The following is a 23,187-nucleotide window of genomic DNA, read 5'->3' as shown; positions in this document are numbered from 1 at the left end:
TACATGAATCAGTTATGGGGGTTTACAACTTCTTCAGGTGATGAAGAAGAGCCAAATGATGAAAATATAAGTAGCGAAATTTTAAATCGTGAAAATATAGATGATGAAAATAACCGCACTACGACCAAATGTACAGGAAAAAGCAAAAGGGGTAATAATGAAAGTAGAAATTATAATAATGATAATGTGCAGGTAAATGTAACAGATGATGAAGTAATAGGAGTAAACGCACTTGGGGACAAGCACAATAAGGACACATTTGACGATAATAACGTTATTTCAAAAAAAAACAAAAATTCCAGACGTGCTGGTAATATAGATGAGGATAGCCACGAAGAAAAAACTATCCTCGAGAAGACTATGAAAAAAAAAAAAAGAGAAAATAAAAAAGGTGGGGATAAACCCATAGAACATATACATAATGTAACAACAACGGATAATAATTTTTTAAGTAGCGAAAAAAATAAACATATTTTGACGTTAAGCCGTGTAGAAAAAAAGAAGGATAACAAGAAAGATACCCACTGTTATGATATCACCACAGATTTTACAAAAAGAAAAGAGGGAAACATAAACCTCAATAAAAACAGCATCATTGGAAGCAGCGTTAGCAATAGAAGAGGCATTATAACGTATACTAAATTTGAAAAAGGCAATGGCAGAGAAGACACTACTGACGAAGAATTGTTAAAGAAACAAAAAATGTATAAAGAAAAAATGAATCTGAAAAAAGATTTTATGGATGCAGTGCATGAAATAAGGAAATTGACGTTACCTCACTTGAACAAATTTCAAAGAAAAAATGTTGAAAATTATCAAATAAAAACATTAGGAGGGAAATTTGACAAAAGTAGAAAAATTCATTATCCTGAACTTATGTGCCGAAAAAAATCCATGAAAAAATATATTAAAAAGAGGAAGGAAAGAGAGAAAATTTTAGGCGTGAAATTTCAGAGTGGCGATTACATTGACATGCAAGATGTCTTTAGAAAAAAAAAAAAAAACAGAAATATCAAACTGCAGAAATTATTTTGATGAAATTTGGATAAAAATTGCTTAAGGGGGATTATAATAATGTACAGTTGTGTTTTCATTTTGTCGATGTTCTTTGACGTTTCACTCGTCTCGTGTCGTCTCGTTTTTTTTATTTCCATTTCGTGCCAAATTGTGGCATTTTATTCTATTGTTTTTTAATCTTTTTTTTTCCGTTACTCTCAATCCATTTTTACCGTCAAAGGGTTTGTTTTGTTATGCTCATGCACCATTTTATTTTTTGTTACTCCATTCTGAGTTAATTCAAAATATGTTATACCTTCTTTTTTTTTTTTTTTTTTTTTTTTTAATACTTAAAGCGCTTCCCACATTGTTATTATTATCGTTGTTACTGTTACTGCTACTGTTACTGCTACTGTTACTGCTACTGCTACTGCTACTGCTACTGCTACTCTTATTGTTACAGTATTATTTTTACATTATTTTAATCATTGTCATTATTTTATTTATTTTTTTTTTTTTAATTTTACGAATAAACAGTAAGTGTAAATGCGATATATATTTTAAACGAACAAATAAAATTAAAAAAATTGGCTTGCTATGTCGTTTGCATGAAGAAGGGGATGGAGGATAAAAAAAAAAAAAAATAAATAAAACATTTGGCTGTAATTATTTTGCGAAAGTTACAGAAACAGAACAGTATACCAACAAGTGGTCTCTTTCCCTAATTTTTGAAAAACGCGGATAGAAGTAACTCCTTTAAATTTTGTCGTATCCTTTAACTCTACCCGACTATAGGGGGAAAAGATGAAATAAGTGCTATGAAATTTGATGGGGAGAAAAAATTTGTACCTAGCTGTTTTGCCTCACAGCACTGTTTGTACATATATACATATATATTTATGCATATGTATATGTATTCATATATATGCATGTACATTTATGTGCATATGAAATTATTGTAATGCACGTGTGCTGTGCACTGGAACAACAGCTTGAGTACATATTTAAAACGACAAAATATGAATGAGCTGGAAAAGTTTAAGAGGCAAATTTCTCTGTGGGGTATTCATCACCAAGAAATTTTAATGAGCAGTTGTATTTGCATGCTAGGTAGTAGTTTCCTTATTTCAGAAGTTGCTAAGGGGTTGATATTAAGTGGTATTAGTAATATCTTAATAGTGGACGATGAACGAATATGTGCAGAAGATTTTAAATTTTACCTGTACTGTTCAGGTGAAATAATAAATGAACATAAATGTAAAATCATAAAAAAAAATTTGATGAATATAAATAAAGAGGCCAAAATTAATTATATTATTGAAAATCCTTTGCATTATTTTTATAATGTCCTATTAAAAAATGATTCGTACGATATTATAATTTGTAATTTATCTGTAAAAGATAATATAATTGTAGAAAAATTATGTACGGAAAATTATAAGAGGGTTATTACTTGTCATGCGAGGGGATTACTAGGTTATTTAAATATTTGTGTAAATAACCACGTATACATGAGTATAGATGATAATAAAAAAGAAGATTTTTATTTGTATTATTACTTATCTATTTCATTATATTATGAATTAAAAAAACATGCACAGAGTGTAGAATATACTTTTTTTCAAGTTAATACTGCATGGAATAAGTTGCTTTTTTTGGTAAAATGTTATCACGATTTTTGCACACAAGAAAAAGACAAGAGTATCAAAAAAAATGTAATACAATTTGTAAGAGAAAAATTGAAACTAACAAATGTTCATTTTAACAATATAGATAAAGTAAAATACCTTTTTATCGATTTAATTGAAATTGTGCATTTAATAAAGTCCCTTTTGAAAAACAAGGATAAAATTATAAAAAATAATCATATATGTATATTCTTGGTTGTATATAAAAGTTTTATAAAAAAAAAAAAAAAACTTCCTTATATATACGACCTTATTTTTGAGGAAAACGCTATTAGTACAATTTTGATGAACAGAAAAATTGAAGATAAGGAAGAAATATATCAGCTGATTGAAAAAAAAAAAGAGAAGTACAATTTTAAGAAATTATTTAACATATCTTTTTTTTCCTACTTCTTATCGCATTTTTGTTCCATTGAAAATGTGGTGAATACAAATGAGCTGGGTAAAAACATCACAGGTAGCGAATTTATGTTTTTGGACTTTTCCTACTTGTACTCCTTCGTTTTTAAACATATGCAAGATAATGACCTGAACATGTTCAGAAAAGGAAGCGTTAAAAACTTTCCGCTGCTTTTATATGGCGAGAAGGAGAAGAAAGGAATCTCTGCTTTTGCAAAATGTAACATGTCCAATCGTAGAAAGAGTGGAATACTATTATGTAACAACAAAAGGGATATCTTAAATTTATATAGAAACACCATTTTTAAAAATTCTGATCAAAAGAAAGTAAATAACAATGTAGATAACTCTTTTAATGAATATGCGCATGAGGATTTTCCATTTTTGCACAGCGCAGATGATGAGAAATCACTCCATCGTTTATCTTCATATATAGACGTAAATATAAATATTCTGCTCGAAAAAGTTCAAATTATTAATAATACATTTCTTCATTATAGCAAACACATGAACGTTCATAATAACTGTGCGCAGCTCGTCATATCGGGATTAATAACGCAAGAAGCCATAAAAATATGCTCTCTTTATTTAAAGCCTCACTTAAATTACTTTTTTTTTAAAACGCGCAGTTAATATGTATCCTGTGGAAATAGTTTAAGGAATTAATTGTTATTTTGAAATGCTCTGGCTGCAAATAATTGTGGAAACACTATTAGAGTGCGTAAAGAAGATTAAAATTATTGCATCATATTATGTTTGCCGTTATTTTATTTTTTTTTTAATTTAATTTTTTTTTTTTTTTTCGGGTACTTAATCGGCGAAATTTTTGCTTAAAAAGGAGAGGCAATTTGAAGTCCTTAATTACGGCTAGTCTAATTGAGCAATTTTTTCCGAGCGATTATTTTTGGCAAAAGTATTTTATGGAGTCTTCAACAGGATTCAGTGTATGTGCGTATGTGCGTATGTGCGTATGAGCGTATGTGCGTATGGGCGTATGTGTGTATGGGCGTATGTGTGTATGGGCGTATGTGTGTATGGGCGTATGTGTGTATGAGCGTATGTATGTATGCATGTATGTATGCACGTTTGTATGCATGTATGTATACAGGCGAATATGTAAAGCAAAAACTATGTATTAATTCAAACCCCAATCCCTACTGAACATGTAGTATCAGTGAGTCTTTACTTTCCTCATGGTATTATAAATTCAAAAATTTCCGTGAAAAATGATGTTCATAAATTAGAATAAGACGACGGATATATAAAAAAAAAAAAATAATCCTTTTACGTAAATGGTTTACGTCAAGTTAACTAAATACATAAGAATGGAAAAAAAGAAAAAAAAAGTATAGTAAAGTAATTTTTTAAATAATATATCACACCAACATTATTAGCATGTGATTGTTTGGAGGTTTTTAAAAAAAGTACATAAAAAAGAAAGACGTGAAAATGAGTGATGGACAAATATATACAAGTTGCATAAGGTAAACAATGTTGACAAGGCAAATAAAACTAACAAACTTAAAAAAAGAGATACAAATTAGAAGAGCATAACACTGTTCTATGGGCAATTATCAATATACCAAAACAAAAGAAAGCAAATTTAAAATATAAGGAAAAAAAAAAAAAAAAAAAAAAAAAGGGAAGTGCAGAAATGCAAAGTTATGCCATGTTGAGAAAAATGTACGCATGGAAGGGGGAAACATAGTTGATTTTTTTTTTTTTTTGAAAAATAATTTTTCCTTCGTCACAGTTGCATATTTTTGGATTTATTTCACACTCTGTCATCTTGTTCTACTTCGTACTTTTTCAAAATTTTACTAATTTTACTAATTTTCCCTCAATTTATTTCATTTTTTTTTTTTTTTTTTTTTTTTTTGTTCGTTCCCCCCCTCACTTTTTTGCTACTTCAAACTGTGCTTTCACCCCGCAGGCACTTGAAGAAACGAATTAGGAATGCTATTTTGGTCATACGACGAATGATGACTTTCCTTTTGACCCTTAACAGTTATATGTATCCCTGGCTCAAAGTGAATACCAGAGTAAAAATAGATTAAAAAGTAAAGAGGGTGTTCATCAAAATTATTTCTTGAGAAGAAGAATTTTGTATTGTTGTTCATAAAGGTAATTAATCCAATATTGAACATTTTTTGAAATGCATCATAATCTGTTTCATCTCCCCAGTGTGTATGACCAAGTCTTGTTCTTTCATAAAAAAAAGCGGATGCTTTTTCTTGAATGGTTTGTGTTTGTATAACTTTATTATCACAAGTAAAATGATAATCATTATTTTTAATTGACCAATAGGATATACAATCTCCATTATGTTTTAATAGTAAACTATTAGTTACTAATCCATCTTTTTTTCTTGTTATTTTTTTATTAAATGTTGTTTCAATTATTATTATGAACAAGTCAGAATTTGCATAATTGTTCTTTGTAAATGGGTTATTTAATTTATTTTTAATATTTTCTAAATTAAAATACGGTAAAATACATCCTACAGAAACTTTATTTTTAAATATATGTGATCCAATTACTTTTGATACTTTGTTCGATCCTAATAAGTTTTTCAGATTTTTTTTTTTTAATTTTTTTAATTCATCATAGGTTAAATTATTAGCTGATAAGGACACAATTTTAAAGAATATTAATTCATACATCCTATATCCATTCTCGTGAACATCCTCTAAAATAGTATCATACTTTTCATCATCGTTAGTATTAGTAGTGTTACTATTTTTATCCTCATCTTGCTCTCCCTCCTTTGAGCTATTCACATCGGTTTCATCATCAGAACTGTTATCTTCAATTGTAAACATGGATTCTCTAGAACTAGATAGAGAATCATCTCCTAGACTATGCATGCTCTCTTCCCCTGACAACTCTTCCACAGTAGTACCCCTTAGTATGGACTGTTTATCTGAATTTTGTAAAATTCCTTTATTCGCATTAGTTTTAAGTTGTATAACTTCCTTTTCATTATTATAACTCTTTCCATCTGGCATATGCGGTATTATAAAACTATGATATTTCGTTTCATTACCTTCTGAACTAATTTCTTCATTATGTACATCCTCATTATCTATATGTTTCTTTTTATACTTATGCTTTTTAGAAATAGACTCTTCATTTGTAGCAGATTCTTCGATAGGGGTCGTACTTTTATTTTCAGAATCCTTCCTTGGGGTATATGTTACTCTAAAAAAATTTTCTTTACCTCTTTTTTTTCCCTTTGTTTCAAGCTCTACTTTATGAAAGGACACTGCTTTTTCCTCTGATGGAGATGATAATACACTGTTCGATGAATTTTTCCTTTTAAACAAGTTCATATCTGTATCACTTTCATTAATACTAGATATAGTGTTCGAGCTGTTCCTAATTCGTTTTTCTGATATAGTACTCTTCAGATGATCAATACGTGAACGAGCATTGGACAAAGGTAGATTTTGCAAGCTATTAAACAACCTAGAGTACATTTCGCCTTGTTCACTCCCCATAGCACTACTCCCTTTACCTCCGTCAACATCGGCACGTCCATTGCTTCCACTGAAGCCACTATTATCTGGGTTTACTTTCTTACCGTCGGCATTATCATCACTGTCATTATCATCATTATTTTCGTTATTGTTGTTGTTCTTGTTCTTGTTGTAGTTGTTACTTCCATCGTTACTTCCATCGTTAAGGTCAACGTTACTTCCATCGTTACTTCCATCGTTATTGCCATCGTTAAGGTCAACGTTACTTCCATCGTTACTTCCATCGTTACTTCCATCGTTACTTCCATCGTTACTTCCATCGTTACTGCCGTCGATACTGCCGTCGATACTGCCGTCGTTACTGCTGTCCATACTACCATCGCTGCTGCTTACATATCCGCTACTGCTTCCACTGGGGGAAAGCATATCATGCGGTTGACTGGAATCGGTGTTCCCTGGAGCAGATAGTTGGGGCTTTCCTAATTGCAAATACTTATTCATATAACTTGAGAACATAGAAAAAACGTTTTTACCATTTTGATCAATAAACTTATCTGGTTTCATCATTCTATAAAGTAGATCTTTTTTTAAATAATAATTGGTAAGCTCAAGGTTTATAAGTAAATTTAATTTTTCATTAATATGAAAAGAATTAGTTTCAGAATCTTGTGAATACCCAGGGAAATATTTTATGACAAAAAAAGTGGTTATATACCTCAAATCAGTAACGTTAAAATAGGTATCATTTCTTTTCCTAGCATTTTTAATATACCAAGGGATAAATAAACTTTCTGATACATTTGAATTAATATTAACATTATATGTAGTAATTTCATTTTTTTCTAGAAGATATTGTAAGGATAAAAATAAACAATCACCAGTACCATCTGTCTGAACATGACATAACGTTTCATTATGATTATAGAAATAGTTAACCCAATTTTCAGAAGCAACTTCAAAATTATGTTTATAGCATAAGTTTTTATAATAATGTAATGGCCATTTCATTCTTTTGGTCATTTTAGAAAATAAGGTACTAGATTTTAATGGAGTTATAATTCTTTTTAAAAAGGACCCTTTTGGTTTACGTGATAAAGTACTTTTCTTTTTAATCTGATTAATATTATCTTGTGGTAAATTATTATTAATTTTTAAATTAATACGATTATTATTAGTATCCACTTCACATAATAGAACAATTGGTTCCTTGTTATCTTCAATATTCAATGAAATGGATATTTCGAAGCATTTCTTTAAGCTTGTAAATTGAATTAATTTTTCAAAATATTTAGCATTTTTTTCAACATCATTACTTACCACGTCTTCTAATAAAGTTAATAAATTATCATTTTCAATATAATCTGTTTCATTTAAATTATTATTTTTTTTTTCTTCTGATATTCTTTTAGTTAAATATGCAAAATTTTCTTTTATAAAATTAAATAAAAGTTTTATATTATCATATACATTTTTCTTAAAATTTTCATATAATAAAAATTTTATATTTAAAATACCTATATCTTTTAATACGTCTTTTTTTTTATCCGATTTAAAACATACCATAAACATATTCTGTAACTTCTTTACATTGCTGAAATGTTCTTCACCTAGATATAATTTTTCATTCGACATCTGATATACAACTGTAGATGTCTTTACTGTATTATTGTCAAATATTTTTAAATCATTTCTTTTATTTAAGGACAGTGAAACCACTATATCGTATATACGATTAGGCCATAAAACCACCAGAATTAGTGAATACAAAAAAATCGTTATATTTTTTCTCTTCATTATCGACTCGGCAAGAGAGGAAGAAATGTAAATTGCCCTCAATACGATTTACAACTTGAAAGGGGGTTTTTACTTACACACACGCGCGCGCATATATATATGTGTGTATATGTTTAATATGCTTAATATATTCACATACACCCATATATTTTTATTTTTTTCTAAATTGCACAAGCTTCAATATTTCATTTTTTTTTTTTTTTTTTTTTACGTCGAAAATTGCACAAAACCGTAAGTGCACTTTTCATACTCTCAGATCTGAGTGGGAAACAAAATTAAAATCATATTTTGAAAGCATAACTTGGGAGAATGGTAAATCGTAAGCAGAAAATATTGAACAGAAAATAATGAGAAGAAAATAATGAACAGAAAATAATGAGCAGAAAATAACAAACAACGAGTAATAGGTAATAAGTAGGTGGTAGTAAATTGTTGGTAATACGTAGATGGTAAAAAATGGTTCGTAATAAATATGAGCTAATACATAACAGCTAATGCATAAATGCTAATAATTCGAAAAAAAAATTTGAAAATATGGCAAATGAAAAAGGCAAATAAAAATGAACACCAAACATAGTGCGACAAAAGCATACAGACACAGCGTAAAAGTGTATATAAACATAGGTTTACAAACACACACGTACGTACATATTTACCTTGTATTTTAAAATGCACGTATTTATATATAGTATGTATATATACGGGTGTACAAAAATAGGTATATATATAAATGCATAGCAGTACACTCCCTGTGTAAGCACAAACTAACAAAAATTAAAAATTAAAAATTAAAAATTAAAAGTTAAAAATTGGAAAATTAAAAAAAAAAAAAAGAAAAAAAAAGAAATAATAAATAATAAACAATAGATAAACAATGAACAATAAACAGTTAACAATAAATAATAAACAATAAACAATAAACAGTTAACAATAAATAATAAACAATAAACAATAAACAATAAACAATAAACAATAAACAATAAACATTAAACAATAAAGAATAAATAATAAATAATAAATGAAAAAGAAAGATATTAAAAAGAAAAAAAGGAAAAGCGGAAAAAATAGAAGAGCAATAACAAAAAAAGATATAAAGTAAAACATTTAATAGAAATATAATTATTTACTAGCTAAAATTTTTTCGTTATTCTTCGTTACTCTGGTGGTCGAACGAAAAATTTAAACTATAAATAGAAAAGAAATTTCATTCCGTGCACAATGTACTACGTAATATATACATAAACACACATATAAACATACGTATAAACATACGCATAAACATAAGTATAACTTGCATACATATATGTGAATATGAAATAAACTATGTTTCATATTATCCTTTTTTTGGCGTATTGTTCACCAGAAAAAGTAAATTGCGTACCATTTTGAAAAAATAAAATTTCATTACTACTTTTTATCATTGCTACGAACATATTTTAAAGCGATAAAAAAGACTGGTACATGTTGTTAAGTATTGAAATTTTATATATATTCTGAAAATCTGGAAAAATTTTCCCATTTTGAATTTATGCAATAATTTTATTTTGTTCAAAAATATGATCTGTTAATACATTTTGCTAAATAATTATTTAGCGAGCAAAAACAGACACAAATTCGGAATAATGCAGACGTTTTATTATTTTATATATATGGACATATATAAAAGTATTACATGTGTACATGTATAAATATCTAATTTTGTAATATACTTATTTGGGATACACCCCTTTTCTGGTGTAAAAAATATATAGCATTATAACTGTCATTGGACAACAATATGAAGAATAATTTCTTAATTATGCGGTACCTTTACCTTTTTTGAAGAGTTACCTGTTAATTTTTCAGTGTTTCTTACTTTTTTTTTTTTCATCCTTATTTCTTTCTTTCTTCCTTCTTTCTTTTTTTTTTTTTATTTTATTTTCTTTTCAATTTGGAAAAATTTTTAACTACACTTAAGTATATGCACCTAAGATGAACACAACAGGTGTACATAACTGTTCTTCAAAATGTTCTGCCATTTTATTAAGTTTTAAAACTTAGTAAAGGGGAGAGTACATACATTATCGTACCGATATCTTTGGGATACGTATATAAATATGTGCGTACATGAAAGTATATATGCATGAAAGCATATACACATGAATACATGCACAGTTATATATGTATATGAAAGCACGCACAAAGTTCTGTTTAGGTATGAAGGATGTAAATTTCAAAAAGTTGATCGATAATTCGGTTAAAACGTGTCAACATTTTAAACAAACATTTTGAAAAATTCTCTTAAAATTTTGCACTTCCATTTGAAGAATGAACCTTTAGCTGCACGTTTTCCGATTCCTATTCCACTTACATGCGTATATATGTATACATGTATGTACGTACGCATGTAAGTATGTATATATACATACATGTACATTTTACGGTACATGATAAGCCTGTTAAAAATAGGTACTTTTCACCAAGTACATAATTTCCATTTTGTATACCTGCTACGCTTTTTCATCATTTCGTATAAGGAAAGAATAAATGACCACGTAGGAGCACATATATGTATACATGTGCACACATTTATAGATACATATATATATATATATATATATATATATAAGCGGTTCGTAATAACAAGTGTTAGCATTACGCGTAATAGTGCTTGGACATAAAAATGAACGTAAGGTTTACTACGATGCATTTTATTTTCCTACACATAAGAGAAATAAATAGAAAAAAGCGTAAACTACTAAAAGGTCAATTAAAAAAAAAATAATAAAAATAATGGTATTTATCATATGAACAATGCAGAAAAATGCTAAATGTTATTTACCGTATGGACCATTCAAACTTCTGTTACACCTAAAGAGTCTTATACAGTAGTAATTTGCTGAACTCATTTAAATAGAACAAATACTACAGTAATGCATGGCTGAAATTTTCAAATTAAAATTATAACCTCTTTTCTCTTTCTCTTCCTTTTTGTAATTTCTACTTGGGTGTGGAAGGAGGATATATACGAACACATATACATATGTATATATATGTATATATATATATATATATATATATATATATATATATATATATATATAAGTACGTACGTATGTACGCATTAGGACTTGTCTTTTTTTTCTTTTTTTTTCTTGGTACTCGCTATTTCTACAGTTAAAATCTGCACGCAAGAAATAGCAGTTGTATGTGCACATACTGCAAAACACTTTTAAGTAAATCCCAACTTGTTTCATCTGTAAATGTTTATGTGCAAACTAGTGCCTATATTTTATTAAGAATGCGTGTATTTTTACAAGCGTATAACCTGCATATGTTATGTGTTTACATATATATACTTACAAATGCGTACTCATATGTTTATACATTCATACATACATGTGAGTATGTAGGACGTAAGCTTATATACGCGTATATATACCTACTTGTAACCCTATTTTTTTTGCGCATATTTATGCAAACAATCTTGCACGAACAAATATGAAATATAACAAAGGAAAACTAATAGAAACTCAAGGATTTGTCTTAAAAGTATAGGTGTTTTTGAAATATTCGTTAAGCTGCTTTTGTTTTCTATTTGGTAATTTTAGACGTCCGCATGTTTACCTTCCCGTAATCGTGAACAATTTAAGCAATATTTAACAATTTATCCCAATTTTTGCATATTTTTTATTTTCTGATTTCCCTTAATTTTATTCCATTTTCTGCCGCTCTTCCGCTTTATCATCGTAAATTTTCCCGTTTTAAAAGAAAAAGAATATAATGAAAAAATTGTACATAATTCTGTGTCTGTGTCTATTCGGTTATATACGGACAAGTGATGCAACAAATGCTGTAAATAAGGTTAAAGGTACTATAAAAACAGTGAAAAAGAAAGTTAACAGATATTCCAAAAGGTATAGAAGATCATTTATGTTAAAAGAAGAAGATGTATTAGGGGACTATCAATTAAAGGCTTATTATTTTTTTGATGATAAATTTGAAAAAGTATTTAAATGGAATTTACTTTATAACTTCTGTAAATCAAATACGTTAAATGTATGTAACTATATTAAATTACGAAAAAAATTTCAAAAAATGTATGAAGATGAATCTTTTTCATTTAAAAAATATTTCTCTGGCATCAATCTAATATTTGAACAGTTTTCTCATAAATATCAAATAAATATATTAAGTATAAGTTTAGAACGTGATAATATGGCTTATATTGAAAATGAGCCAAAAATAACTGAGGTGATTATGGAGTCTTTGGCTAATATAGTAAGTAAGAAAAAATTAAAATATCCTGTGGATGCCCCTACTTGGAAATTAAGTTTTAATTATATTACAGGAATGAAGAAATTAATTATTACTGTGCCGTCACATGTGCCGGGTTTGAATTTTTCCCTTTATTATGTCGTAGTTGCATATAGTCACTGTAAGTTTTTTTTTTTTCTTTTTTTTTTTTTCCCGTACCCTTAATAATTGCAGAAGAAAATGAGACTCCACTTATTTGTTAGTCTGTTTTGTTGCATTGTTGCTTTTCCATATTACCGCTTTGCTGTTTTTTATTTTTTCCTCTTAAAATGTACAAAAAATTCCAATATTCGTGCATTTCCTTTCACTCTTTTTTTTCAGATTATTCCAATTTATTTACAAGTATTGGAGATATATTTCTTAAGTTTAATGGTTCACTTAAAAAACATAATGTTGGATACTTTACGATTGACAAACAGTAAGCACAAAAAAAAAAAAAAAAAAAAAAATGTAGTGCTCATTATTTGTGATCTTTTATATAGCTCTTGTACGTTAGTACATCCGGCTCTTCATTTAGTCGCCTCTTCTCGCATGTGTCTGTTTACTATTTCGTTTACTTTTTCGATTACTATTTCGTTTACTTTTTCGATTACTATTTCGTTTACTTTTTCGATTACTATTTCGTTTACTTTTTCGATTACTATTTCGTTTACTTTTTCGATTACTATTTCGTTTACTTTTTCGATTACTATTCCGTTTACTTTTTCGATTACTATTTCGTTTACTTTTTCTTTTACTTTTTCGTATATTTTTGTCATTTCCAAATAACCCCATATACACAAGTGTATACAAATTTACGTTATTTACCAAACTGTGCATTGTCCTAAATGTATCTCATTATACCTTTATCCCCTATTTGTTATAATTTTATAATTCCACATTTCTACATTTCTACATTTCCACATTTCTACATTTCCACATTTCTACATTTCCACATTTCTACATTTCTACATTTCTACATTTCCACATTTCTTCACTTCTCTTTCTTTAATTCCAATTCGTTCAGTAAAAAGGACTCAAAATGAGAAGAAATTTTTGAAGTCCACTCAAAGGATGAGAGACCTATGTGCACAATTATACAAAAGCGAGTTTTTAGGGAAATTTTTTGATCTACCATATTCGAAGAAGACAAGTATATATGTGTAAGCGGTTGTATATGTACACTGGCATACACTCAACTTCAGCATACTGCTTAATAATTATTTTCACTACATTCTTATTATCATATATGTTAACTCTTTATTGTTACATTTACCTTGTGATGTGACTCTCATTATCAATATATGTATTGTTAGCCTTGAGTTAGTATTTTGTTTTAGTTTTTTTTTACATCATATTAGTGGTTCATCTGCTCATCCAACTGCTAATCCAACCGTTTATTCGCTTTATTTCCCTTACGAAGTAGTAAGGGGAAAGCGTTTGTCACAATTCAGATTTTAGTTTTTACTGTTTTTTCTAATTTTTATCCTTAATACTTGTAGAAGTATAAATCGTACACTGGCTCATAAATGCTGCATTCAATTACTTTTTTAATTTACGCGTATTAACTCACGAGGAATAGATAAACAGAAAAAGGCGCATTGTACCTTTAGGGCTATCATTTTTATTTGCTTTCGTTTCTTCCTTTTATTGTTATTCCTGTATTTTACCTCATCGTTTTATCGCTTTTATGCTACCACTTTCATTTCCCCATTTTTATCTTACGTTTATACTTTGACTGCTAATGATTGCTAATGACTGCTTAAGACTGCTAATGACTGCTTAAGACTGCTAATGACTGCTTAAGACTGCTAATGACTGCTTAAGACTGCTAATGACTGCTTAAGACTGCTAATGACTACTTAAGACTGCTAATGACTGCTTAAGAATGCATATGACTGCTTATGACCGATTATAATTTAGAGCTCATGATTTACGCATATATTTTCCCATTTTCATTTTACATATTTTGCTCATCCTTTTTATGCTTTATTATACAAGTACCATCTTTATTTCATTGATTAATACAATTAAACACTCTGAACATTTTAAGTAAATCATTTTGTCAATTTCGAAAATGATAGCATATACAAAATGGATTTATTGTATACATGTATGTGTACATACATAAATATACACGCATATGTGCACAAGTGAGATATTTTTTTCTTCTCTGTCTCTCGAGTTGTTTTTTTTAAATTGCAGTGACTAAAAAGAAAAAAAAAAAAGAGAAAAAAAAAGAAAAATATAAAAAAATGGAATTAATAAAATTAATAAATGAATTTTAAAAGGGATGTTTTTGTAGCGCTTCCATTGCATTTTGTGACACAACATTGTAAGAGAATGTTAAAAAAAAAAAAAAAAAAAAAAAAAAAAGTGTACAAAAGTGTACAAAAGTGCACAAAAGTGTACAAAAGTGTAGTATAGTGTAGTTTAGCGAACGGAAGCAGATGGAAAATGCAATTTTGGAAGAATAATAAAAACAGATATACTGTAACATATATATATGTATATGTTACAGTATATGTATATGTTACAGTATATGTATATGTTACAGTATATGTATATGTTACAGTATATGTATATGTTACAGTATATGTATATATTACAGTATATGTATATAACAAATGGTCTTTTTAAAATATATTGGTACACTCATTTTTCTATTAATAAGTGTTTTTGTTCTTTTTCCAAATATAAATACAAAAATTTGTTGTGCAAATTATATAAGAAATAATAAGTATACCATTATAAGTAAATTTTATCCACAAGAGAAGAACATTAACACGGTAAAGTATATCAAATATGTGCTTTTTGTAAACAAACCTTTTTTTTGTTTTAGCAAAAACGGTCGTTCTAATATAAAAAATTGGAATCCATTAAATAAGCTCCAAAACGTTGTGACAGTTGAAATAGAGAACTCCTTTTTTTTAGGGGCTTTTTCTAACAACGCCATCGGAGGTAAGAAGTCTATTAAAGGGAACAGCGAAATTGAGAAAAATTTCGAAAGCGATGGAATGACTGCAGAGCGATTAGGGGGTGATGGAATGACTGCAGAGCGATTAGGGGGTGATGGAATGACTGCAGAGCGATTAGAGGGATATGGGATGACTGCAGAACGACTTGATAGTGATGACATACCTGCCTTAGCATTTGAAGGCGAGAGTGGAGGTAAAATCTGTCGTGATAGGAATGAGAAACAGAACTATGACGAGACAGAAAAGAGTAAAAACAAAATGGAGGTACCAAATAAAAGGGAAAAAAGAATAATGAAAAAGGACTTATATGGAATACCAGAGGAAGAATTAAGTATCCGAAGATTACCAAATAGAAAGATAAAATCTAAATATAAATTTTGTAAAATAAAAAAATATAGAGAAACAATAAATATAAATTATAGAAAAAAAAAAATTTTAAGTATTCATGAAGGAAAGTTTAAAAACAAGAAAATTTTTTCTCCTGACACTTATACAAGACCAATGATGAGTAAGGTAAAAGAATCAATATTTAGCATTTTATCTCACATGAGCTTATTTAGTTGTACTGATATAAACGTAATTGATATATTTAGTGGAAGTGGTAACTTAGGTATTGAATGTATTTCTAGAGGCATTCAAAACATAACTTTTGTAGATTTATCTTTAAATTCTTGTAGAACAATTTATGAAAATTTAAAATTATGTAATATACATCATTTAGATAATAAAATTATTCGATCTGATGCAATAGAATTATTAAATAATCCTTTTAAATTTAATATAGAAGAGAAATTTCACTTAGCATTTTTTACTCCTCCCTATGAACAAATTGTATACAGCAAACTTATACACAGTATTTCAGAAAGTGAATTATTTGATAATGACTGTCTTATATTTATTGAATATCCAAAAGAAATAGAAATGTTACCACACAAGGTTTATAATTTAATTGGTTTAAGAAATAGAAAATTTGGTAGGACCTACTTTGCTTTATATGTTCTGAACAGTACAGGTAAATTTGAGACTTACGAAAGAAAAGACGAATTTTATCCTTTACACTACAATCGTAAGCAGCGCAGGCAGGAGAAATATATTTAACAAGAGAAGAATAGTAAGCAGAGGAAGTAAATTAAATCGTACATAGAGGAAATATATATATATATATATATAGAGAGAGAGAGAGAGAGAGAAAAAAAAAAAAAAAAAAGTGAATTTTTATTCAAAAAGGGGAAAAGACGTAATGTGTGCACGGAAAAATTGACAAAACGTATTTTAGAGCTATCCTTTTTTTGAAATTTGGTTGAAACATATGTGTCTTTTTCATTTTTTGAAGCATTGAGCAAATGTGCCATATATATTTAGAAGTTTCTCGTATTTTTATTAACTTAAATGTTCAGTCCTCAACATATTTAGCTAGTTATTTATTTACGTGTTTGTTTATTAATAAATTTATCTGTTATTTTATTTATTTGTTAGTTTATTTATATTATTAATTTATTAATTTATTAGTTTATTAGTTTATTAATTTATTAATTTATCAATTTATTATATTTTATTTTATTATTATTTTTTTTTTTTGTTCTATAAGCTTATACAAACAAAAGACAAAACGAACAATAAAAATAATTAAGATGTTTCCAAAAAAAAATAACATAGCTCGAAAAAAAAAAAAAAAAAAAAAAAAAAAAAAAAAAAAAAAAAAAAAAAAAAAAAAAAAAAAAAAAAAAATAAAAATAAAAAATAAAATAAAATAAAATAATAATCAAAATAAAAATAAAAATAACCACATTTAAGTCGCAATCATTACGATAATCTGTGCAGACAAAACGATAGTTACTTTGTACATAAATCACTGTAGTAAAATATAATTATTGTATAAAAAATTATGAATTACTTCATTAGACTTATTCTCATCATGTATTACTTTTTCCTTCATGTGAAATATTTTTTTTAAAACATTCATTAGTAGTACAAATAAGAACTGTTGTTTTTCTAAAGTTAAGGATGTGTGGTCATTTGAAAATAAATGTATCAATTTCTGAATTGTGTCATTCGTTTGAATCATTTTAAAGTTGTTGGGAAAAGCATTATGCTCATTGTCTTTTTCTAAAATGGTAGCTCTATTTTTATTTAAGAAGCAGTTCAATATATTTAACGTTTTTTTGTTGCTAAAATTATTATTATGAATTTTCTGAGTTATTAATTTATAATAGTTGTTATTATCCTTAACTATTGTATCATTCAATTTCTGAACATTGTTCAATAAAGTATAAGTTTTGTTAACTGTGTCAATTTGCTTTTTTATAATATTTTTTTCCTCTTCATCATCTATCCTTTGTTTTCTTATTAATATTTCATTCAGCTTGTTGTTTAACTCTTCCATTTTTTGGCATTTTATTAAATGTTTATTTTTATTTTTTAGCAATTGATTTTTCTTCAATTCTACTTCTTTCAGTGATTTCTGTTTTGTCTCTTCATACTTATGTATATTTTCTTCTATGTTTGTTATTCTTTTATCTATTATCTTTTTTTCCAACAACAAGTTGTTATATTGTTCTGATATTTTCTTCAGTTTTATCAAAAAGTCATCCATCTTTTTTAAGGCCAAAAAAAAAAAAAAACGGATTAACCGAGATATATGTGAACGTATATGTATACGTATATATATATATATATATATACATATATATATATATATATATATTTATATATATATTTATATTTATATTTATATTTATATATATATTTATATTTATATATATATATATATATATATATATATATTTATATATATGCAAATCCTTTTGTGTATTTCTCAGTTAACGATTGTTAATTTTGAAACGACAGATCTGCGAGAAAACCGGATCAAGGTGTTTTTTTCTTTTTTGTTTTTACGCCGTTTATACTACATTGTCTGTTACTAAATCGCAGACACATACATATACACCACACGCACACATATATACACTATAGGTACACACATAAAAATACATGAACAACAGCGTCAAAAAAAAAAAGAAAAAAAAAGTGCTTCCTTTAAAAATAAAAATTTATATGATATCAAATGACATAACAAAATAATTTAACCTTTTTGTTGAAACTAATTCCTATTAATTTTAATTATCACGTCGATTTATTTTTCTGTAGATTTAAAAGGGTAATGTGCATATTATTTAAAAAAAAAAAAAAATTGTTTAACTTTATTTTAAAATAAAAAAAAAAAAAAAAACTCATACGTTGTATGAACTGTTCAGGTTATTTTTCATTTTTTTTTTGGAAATAAAAAATTTTACAGTAAGATAAATTTTATCTATTGCTAATGAGAAATACAAAATGGTATTTATAACCAGTTGATGTGATGAAGTTCATTAATTATTCGTAATAATTCCTAAGTTGTAGGGGATAAATTTTTCGTACATAAAATGAACTATAGAAAGAGTAAAAAGTAGAGATTATATTCTATATGCAAATAAATTAGGCGTTATTCACTTACAGTGGAATTATTTTTTCATTATTGTAAATAAAATTTGAAATCTTATATATACACATGTGCGTATATATTTTTTTAAAGTGGTAAAATTAAAATGAGCATAAATGGCTCGTGAGTTTAAAAATTAAAATCTTAAAATTTAATATAAAAAGCAAACCTTACACTTATCAAATGGAAGCATACTAACATGCAGATTCATATACCTAAACATTACAACTTTTAAGCTATAAAATTAATAAAAATATAGACGATAAAAATTTATGAAAGCACATTTAAACAGAAAAATTCTAGACAAATTTTTTGTACTGCAAAGGGAAAGAAAGACGAAATAAATATCGAATAGAATAGTGTAAGGATAATATATACACAAAAAAAAAAAAAAAAAAAAAAAAAGAGAGAACGAAAAAGAATAGAAAAGAAAAGGTACCAAAGAAATAGGCGAAAAAAAGGATTAAACAACATAAAATGACGTAGTATATTAAAGAAAAAGGAAAATAACGTGTCAAAATTAGCAAAAGAGTAGAAATTTTTCTTATTTTCTTATTTTTTTATTTTACTATTTATTATTATTATTATTATTATTATTATTATTATTATTATTATTATTATTATTATTATTATTATTTTTTTTTTTTTTTTTTTTTTTTTTTTTTTTTATTATGTACAAATTACATTGATTTATAACTTCAAAAGAATGAGAATAAAAAATATGCTATACTATATAACTTAACCATAATGTACATATTCTGAGCATGCTTGTTACTGCAAAGACTAGCTGTCACTTCTCAGTGTTAAATATGTAATATATGAGCAAACAAATTACCAAATTGGAGGTACCATATTGAAGCAAAAGCACGAATTACGAATTATTTACTTTAATTCTTGGGTTTATACAGATATGTAGTTGTATGTTTATATTTGTATGTATATACGCGTATGTATATATGTGTATTCGTATATATCTGTGCGCACATGCAAATCGCAGTAGGGTTAATCTTTTTTCGGAGTATTTTTTACATATTTAAAAGCTAAGTTTGAAATTGTAGAGTAGTTCAATTTTGTGATATTTTTGTTTTGCTCTATTTGAGTTAAAATTAGATTAACTTCTTGAATGGATGACGATCTAATAAGTCTTGAAATAATAGCTAGATTTTTTGCTCTTGTAATTCCATATTCAGAAATTTTAAATGGTACTTTAAACTGCTTTTTTTGGTTGGTTTCCCACCAATTAGCTACATAAGAACCTTGATAAAAATATACTCCTGTTGGTAATTTTTCTGAATTGTTATAATTCTGTTTGGCTTTTTTTTTTTCCATAATATTTTTTTTTACAACTGTATTTTTAGATTCATTTTCTTCATTTTTATTTGCATGGGTAATAGTAATAGGACAAGTACTATTAATAATGTGAATAAAATCATTATTATTTGGTTTTAATATATCGTTAAATAATTTTTCACTTTTTTGTGTTGTTCTAATAGTTTGTAGCATTTTTTCTTTTTGGTCTGCTGTTAAGTTGTCATAATATTTTAAAGCATTGTTTAGATTACTTATTCGTAGGTTTCTTGAAAGGATAGCTAAAATCATACATTTTTCTACACCAAATTCTGAAATTTTATACGGCATTTTAATTTGTTTTTTCGTTTTATCATCAATCCAATTTGCTATAAAAGACCTTGATACCCTACTGTAGAAAACACCAGTAGGTAAATATTTATATTTGATAACTTTCCCTTCATCCGAATTCTCTTCATAATATTTATTATGATTTAGTACGTGATAATTACTACTATTATTATTACTATTATTATTGCTGTTATTACCGTTAATTTGATTACTATTGCTATTACTATTAATATTATTATTATTAGTAGTAGTAGTAGTATTATTATGGTAGGTAAGATTTGTATATAAATTGGGGTTATTATTACTATTACTGATATAACTACTATTAATGTGGTTATCAATTTTACATTTATTTCTATAACTTCTTTTTTCTAAGTAGTTTAATCTTTCGTACACTTCATCTTTAGTATGATACGCTGCATTTTTCTCTGCCTGGTTTGCCTTCTTTTTATGGGTTGTACTGTTGATATTGATATTCGCTTGAAATTTTTTCACATTGCTATTATTATTATTATTACTGGTATTAATATTAGTACTAATATTGGGACTAATATTAGCACTAATATTGGTACTAATATTTGTACTAATATTGGCACTAATATTAGTACTTATATTTGTACTATTATTATTAGCATCCATTACATCATAATTTTTTATATATTCAGATTCTCCTTTCTTTTTAAAATGATTTTTATCATTTTCATCCACATATCCTATAGCTAATTTACAAAAATAAGAGTTGTCTACATTTTTTAAATATTTTAAATTTTGATAATTTTTCTTATCTTGATTAATTATTTCATTTAACGTTTTTCCCCTCCATTTTTTGGAGTATAAAAGGTATTTCCTTCCTTTGAAAACACTACCATATAAAATAGACAATAATCTTTCTTTATCTCTTTTTCTTTTAGCAATATTTTTTTTTATTTCTTCTTTGCTACAACCAATACTCTTACTAATAATATTTTCCCAAACTTTATAGCATCGTTTTATTTTTTTCTGACTTTTTAAATATTTAACTTCGCTCTCATCGAAGCAATTCATAGTCCACTCGAATTGTTGGGAAGACGTAAAACAAATAGGTTAAAGAGGTGTAGGCATACACGCAATACATACGTACAGACTTACACACGTACACACGTGGGTGTATATATATACATATATATTATACGTACGTATGAGCATTTATATCACTAAGCACATGTGGGTAAACACATACATAAAATTAATATGGAGAAGGAATGAAGACGGACACTTGGTAGGCAATCCTCGAACTTCCCTTTTATCCTTTTTGGTTCATATGAATGACCGTATATATATACATACACGTACATACAAATATATGTACATGTATACATACATATATACATACATGTATACATACATATATACATATGTATATGCATATATAATACATCAAACTAGAGAGCCGCTTCTTCCTCTTAATAAGCTACCATAATTCTATGTATCAACTTGCAGGGAAAATGAAAAGTTCTATAACATACAAGCGTACGCAATTTTCTTTACATTAACAGGTGTATTTAAAGAAAAAAAGAGAAAAAAAGAAAAAAAAGAAAAAAATAAAAAAAGAAAAAAAGAAAAAAAGAAAAAAAAAAGAGACATAAAATTTGGTATAAAGGCGAAAATCTATATACACTTAAATATGCATTAGAACAAGTAAATATAAAGAACGTTATGTAAAATGAACTAATATTAAATAAAATAAAAAATAAAAAGTATATATTTTTATAATTGCAGCTATTTCAAATATTAATATATTTTTTGAAGATATGTAAAATTAATTTAAATATGTAATGTACTTCAAATTACTTTCATGTAACCATAAAAAAATAAAATAAAATAAAATAAAAATAAAACAATAAATAAAATAAAACAAAATAAAATAAAACAAAATAAAATAAAGCAAAATAAAATAAAACAAAATAAAATAAAACAAAATAAAGCAAAATAAAGTAAAATAAAGCAAAATAAAGCAAAATAAAGCAAAATAAAGCAAAATAAAGCAAAATAAAGCAAAATAAAGCAAAATAAAGCAAAATAAAATAAAACAGAATAATAAAATAAAGTAAAAACAGATCAAAAGATTATAAAAAGTATATTAAAAAATATATAAATCAATATAAAAATAAATAATTAAAAATCAACGCCTCACCAAGCGAAGGTACGTAAAACACATGTTACAACGTTTATATGTAGGTATACATTTAATTATACACATTATACATGTCGAGTATATGCATATATAAGTATATATAAACAAAACATAATAACGATAATATGGCTTAAAAAAAAAAAAAAAAATAAGAAAGTACACTACGAGGAATAAAATAAATGTAAATATAAATAAGAAAAGTTTGTCTTAATACTAATTATCTTTCTCCATTTACCAAATGAATGTATAACTTGGTTTTATCTTAGTTTAAAATTTTTTATTATTATTT

The 23,187-nt window shown here is 26.6% G+C and overlaps 7 protein-coding genes across 7 annotated transcripts; 4 read left to right on the top strand and 3 right to left on the bottom strand.

Annotated features, from left to right (window-relative positions):
* Window positions 1-3: 3 nt before the first annotated feature.
* Window positions 4-1,035, top strand: PmUG01_12014600 (conserved Plasmodium protein, unknown function; the record flags this gene model as incomplete). Its single annotated transcript, XM_029006340.1, has 1 exon — window positions 4-1,035. One exon carries the CDS (start codon window positions 4-6, stop codon window positions 1,033-1,035), a length of 1,032 nt encoding a protein of 343 aa, XP_028862840.1.
* A 980-nt stretch (window positions 1,036-2,015) lies between these two features.
* PmUG01_12014500 (ubiquitin-activating enzyme E1, putative) lies at window positions 2,016-3,716 on the top strand (the record flags this gene model as incomplete). Its single annotated transcript, XM_029006339.1, has 1 exon — window positions 2,016-3,716. The coding sequence occupies one exon, from the start codon at window positions 2,016-2,018 to the stop codon at window positions 3,714-3,716; it is 1,701 nt and encodes a 566-aa protein (XP_028862839.1).
* A 1,289-nt stretch (window positions 3,717-5,005) lies between these two features.
* On the bottom strand, window positions 5,006-8,356 carry PmUG01_12014400 (conserved Plasmodium protein, unknown function; the record flags this gene model as incomplete). Its single annotated transcript, XM_029006338.1, has 1 exon — window positions 5,006-8,356. The coding sequence occupies one exon, from the start codon at window positions 8,354-8,356 to the stop codon at window positions 5,006-5,008; it is 3,351 nt and encodes a 1,116-aa protein (XP_028862838.1).
* A 3,762-nt stretch (window positions 8,357-12,118) lies between these two features.
* On the top strand, window positions 12,119-13,074 carry PmUG01_12014300 (conserved Plasmodium protein, unknown function; the record flags this gene model as incomplete). Its single annotated transcript, XM_029006337.1, has 2 exons — window positions 12,119-12,773; window positions 12,974-13,074. 2 exons carry the CDS (start codon window positions 12,119-12,121, stop codon window positions 13,072-13,074), a joined length of 756 nt encoding a protein of 251 aa, XP_028862837.1.
* A 2,184-nt stretch (window positions 13,075-15,258) lies between these two features.
* PmUG01_12014200 (N6-adenine-specific methylase, putative) lies at window positions 15,259-16,707 on the top strand (the record flags this gene model as incomplete). The annotated part of the gene is made up of 1 exon (XM_029006336.1): window positions 15,259-16,707. The coding sequence occupies one exon, from the start codon at window positions 15,259-15,261 to the stop codon at window positions 16,705-16,707; it is 1,449 nt and encodes a 482-aa protein (XP_028862836.1).
* Window positions 16,708-17,458: 751 nt separating this feature from the next.
* Window positions 17,459-18,202, bottom strand: PmUG01_12014100 (conserved Plasmodium protein, unknown function; the record flags this gene model as incomplete). Its single annotated transcript, XM_029006335.1, has 1 exon — window positions 17,459-18,202. The coding sequence occupies one exon, from the start codon at window positions 18,200-18,202 to the stop codon at window positions 17,459-17,461; it is 744 nt and encodes a 247-aa protein (XP_028862835.1).
* Window positions 18,203-20,089: 1,887 nt separating this feature from the next.
* On the bottom strand, window positions 20,090-21,769 carry PMUG01_12014000 (transcription factor with AP2 domain(s), putative; the record flags this gene model as incomplete). Its single annotated transcript, XM_029006334.1, has 1 exon — window positions 20,090-21,769. One exon carries the CDS (start codon window positions 21,767-21,769, stop codon window positions 20,090-20,092), a length of 1,680 nt encoding a protein of 559 aa, XP_028862834.1.
* Between the last annotated feature and the right edge of the window lie 1,418 nt (window positions 21,770-23,187).

This window comes from Plasmodium malariae, assembly GCF_900090045.1.
Source record: "Plasmodium malariae genome assembly, chromosome: 12".
Lineage (NCBI taxonomy): Eukaryota > Apicomplexa > Aconoidasida > Haemosporida > Plasmodiidae > Plasmodium > Plasmodium malariae.
The sequence above is the reverse complement of the archived record's forward strand: the minus strand, read 5'-3'. Positions and strand labels throughout refer to the sequence as shown.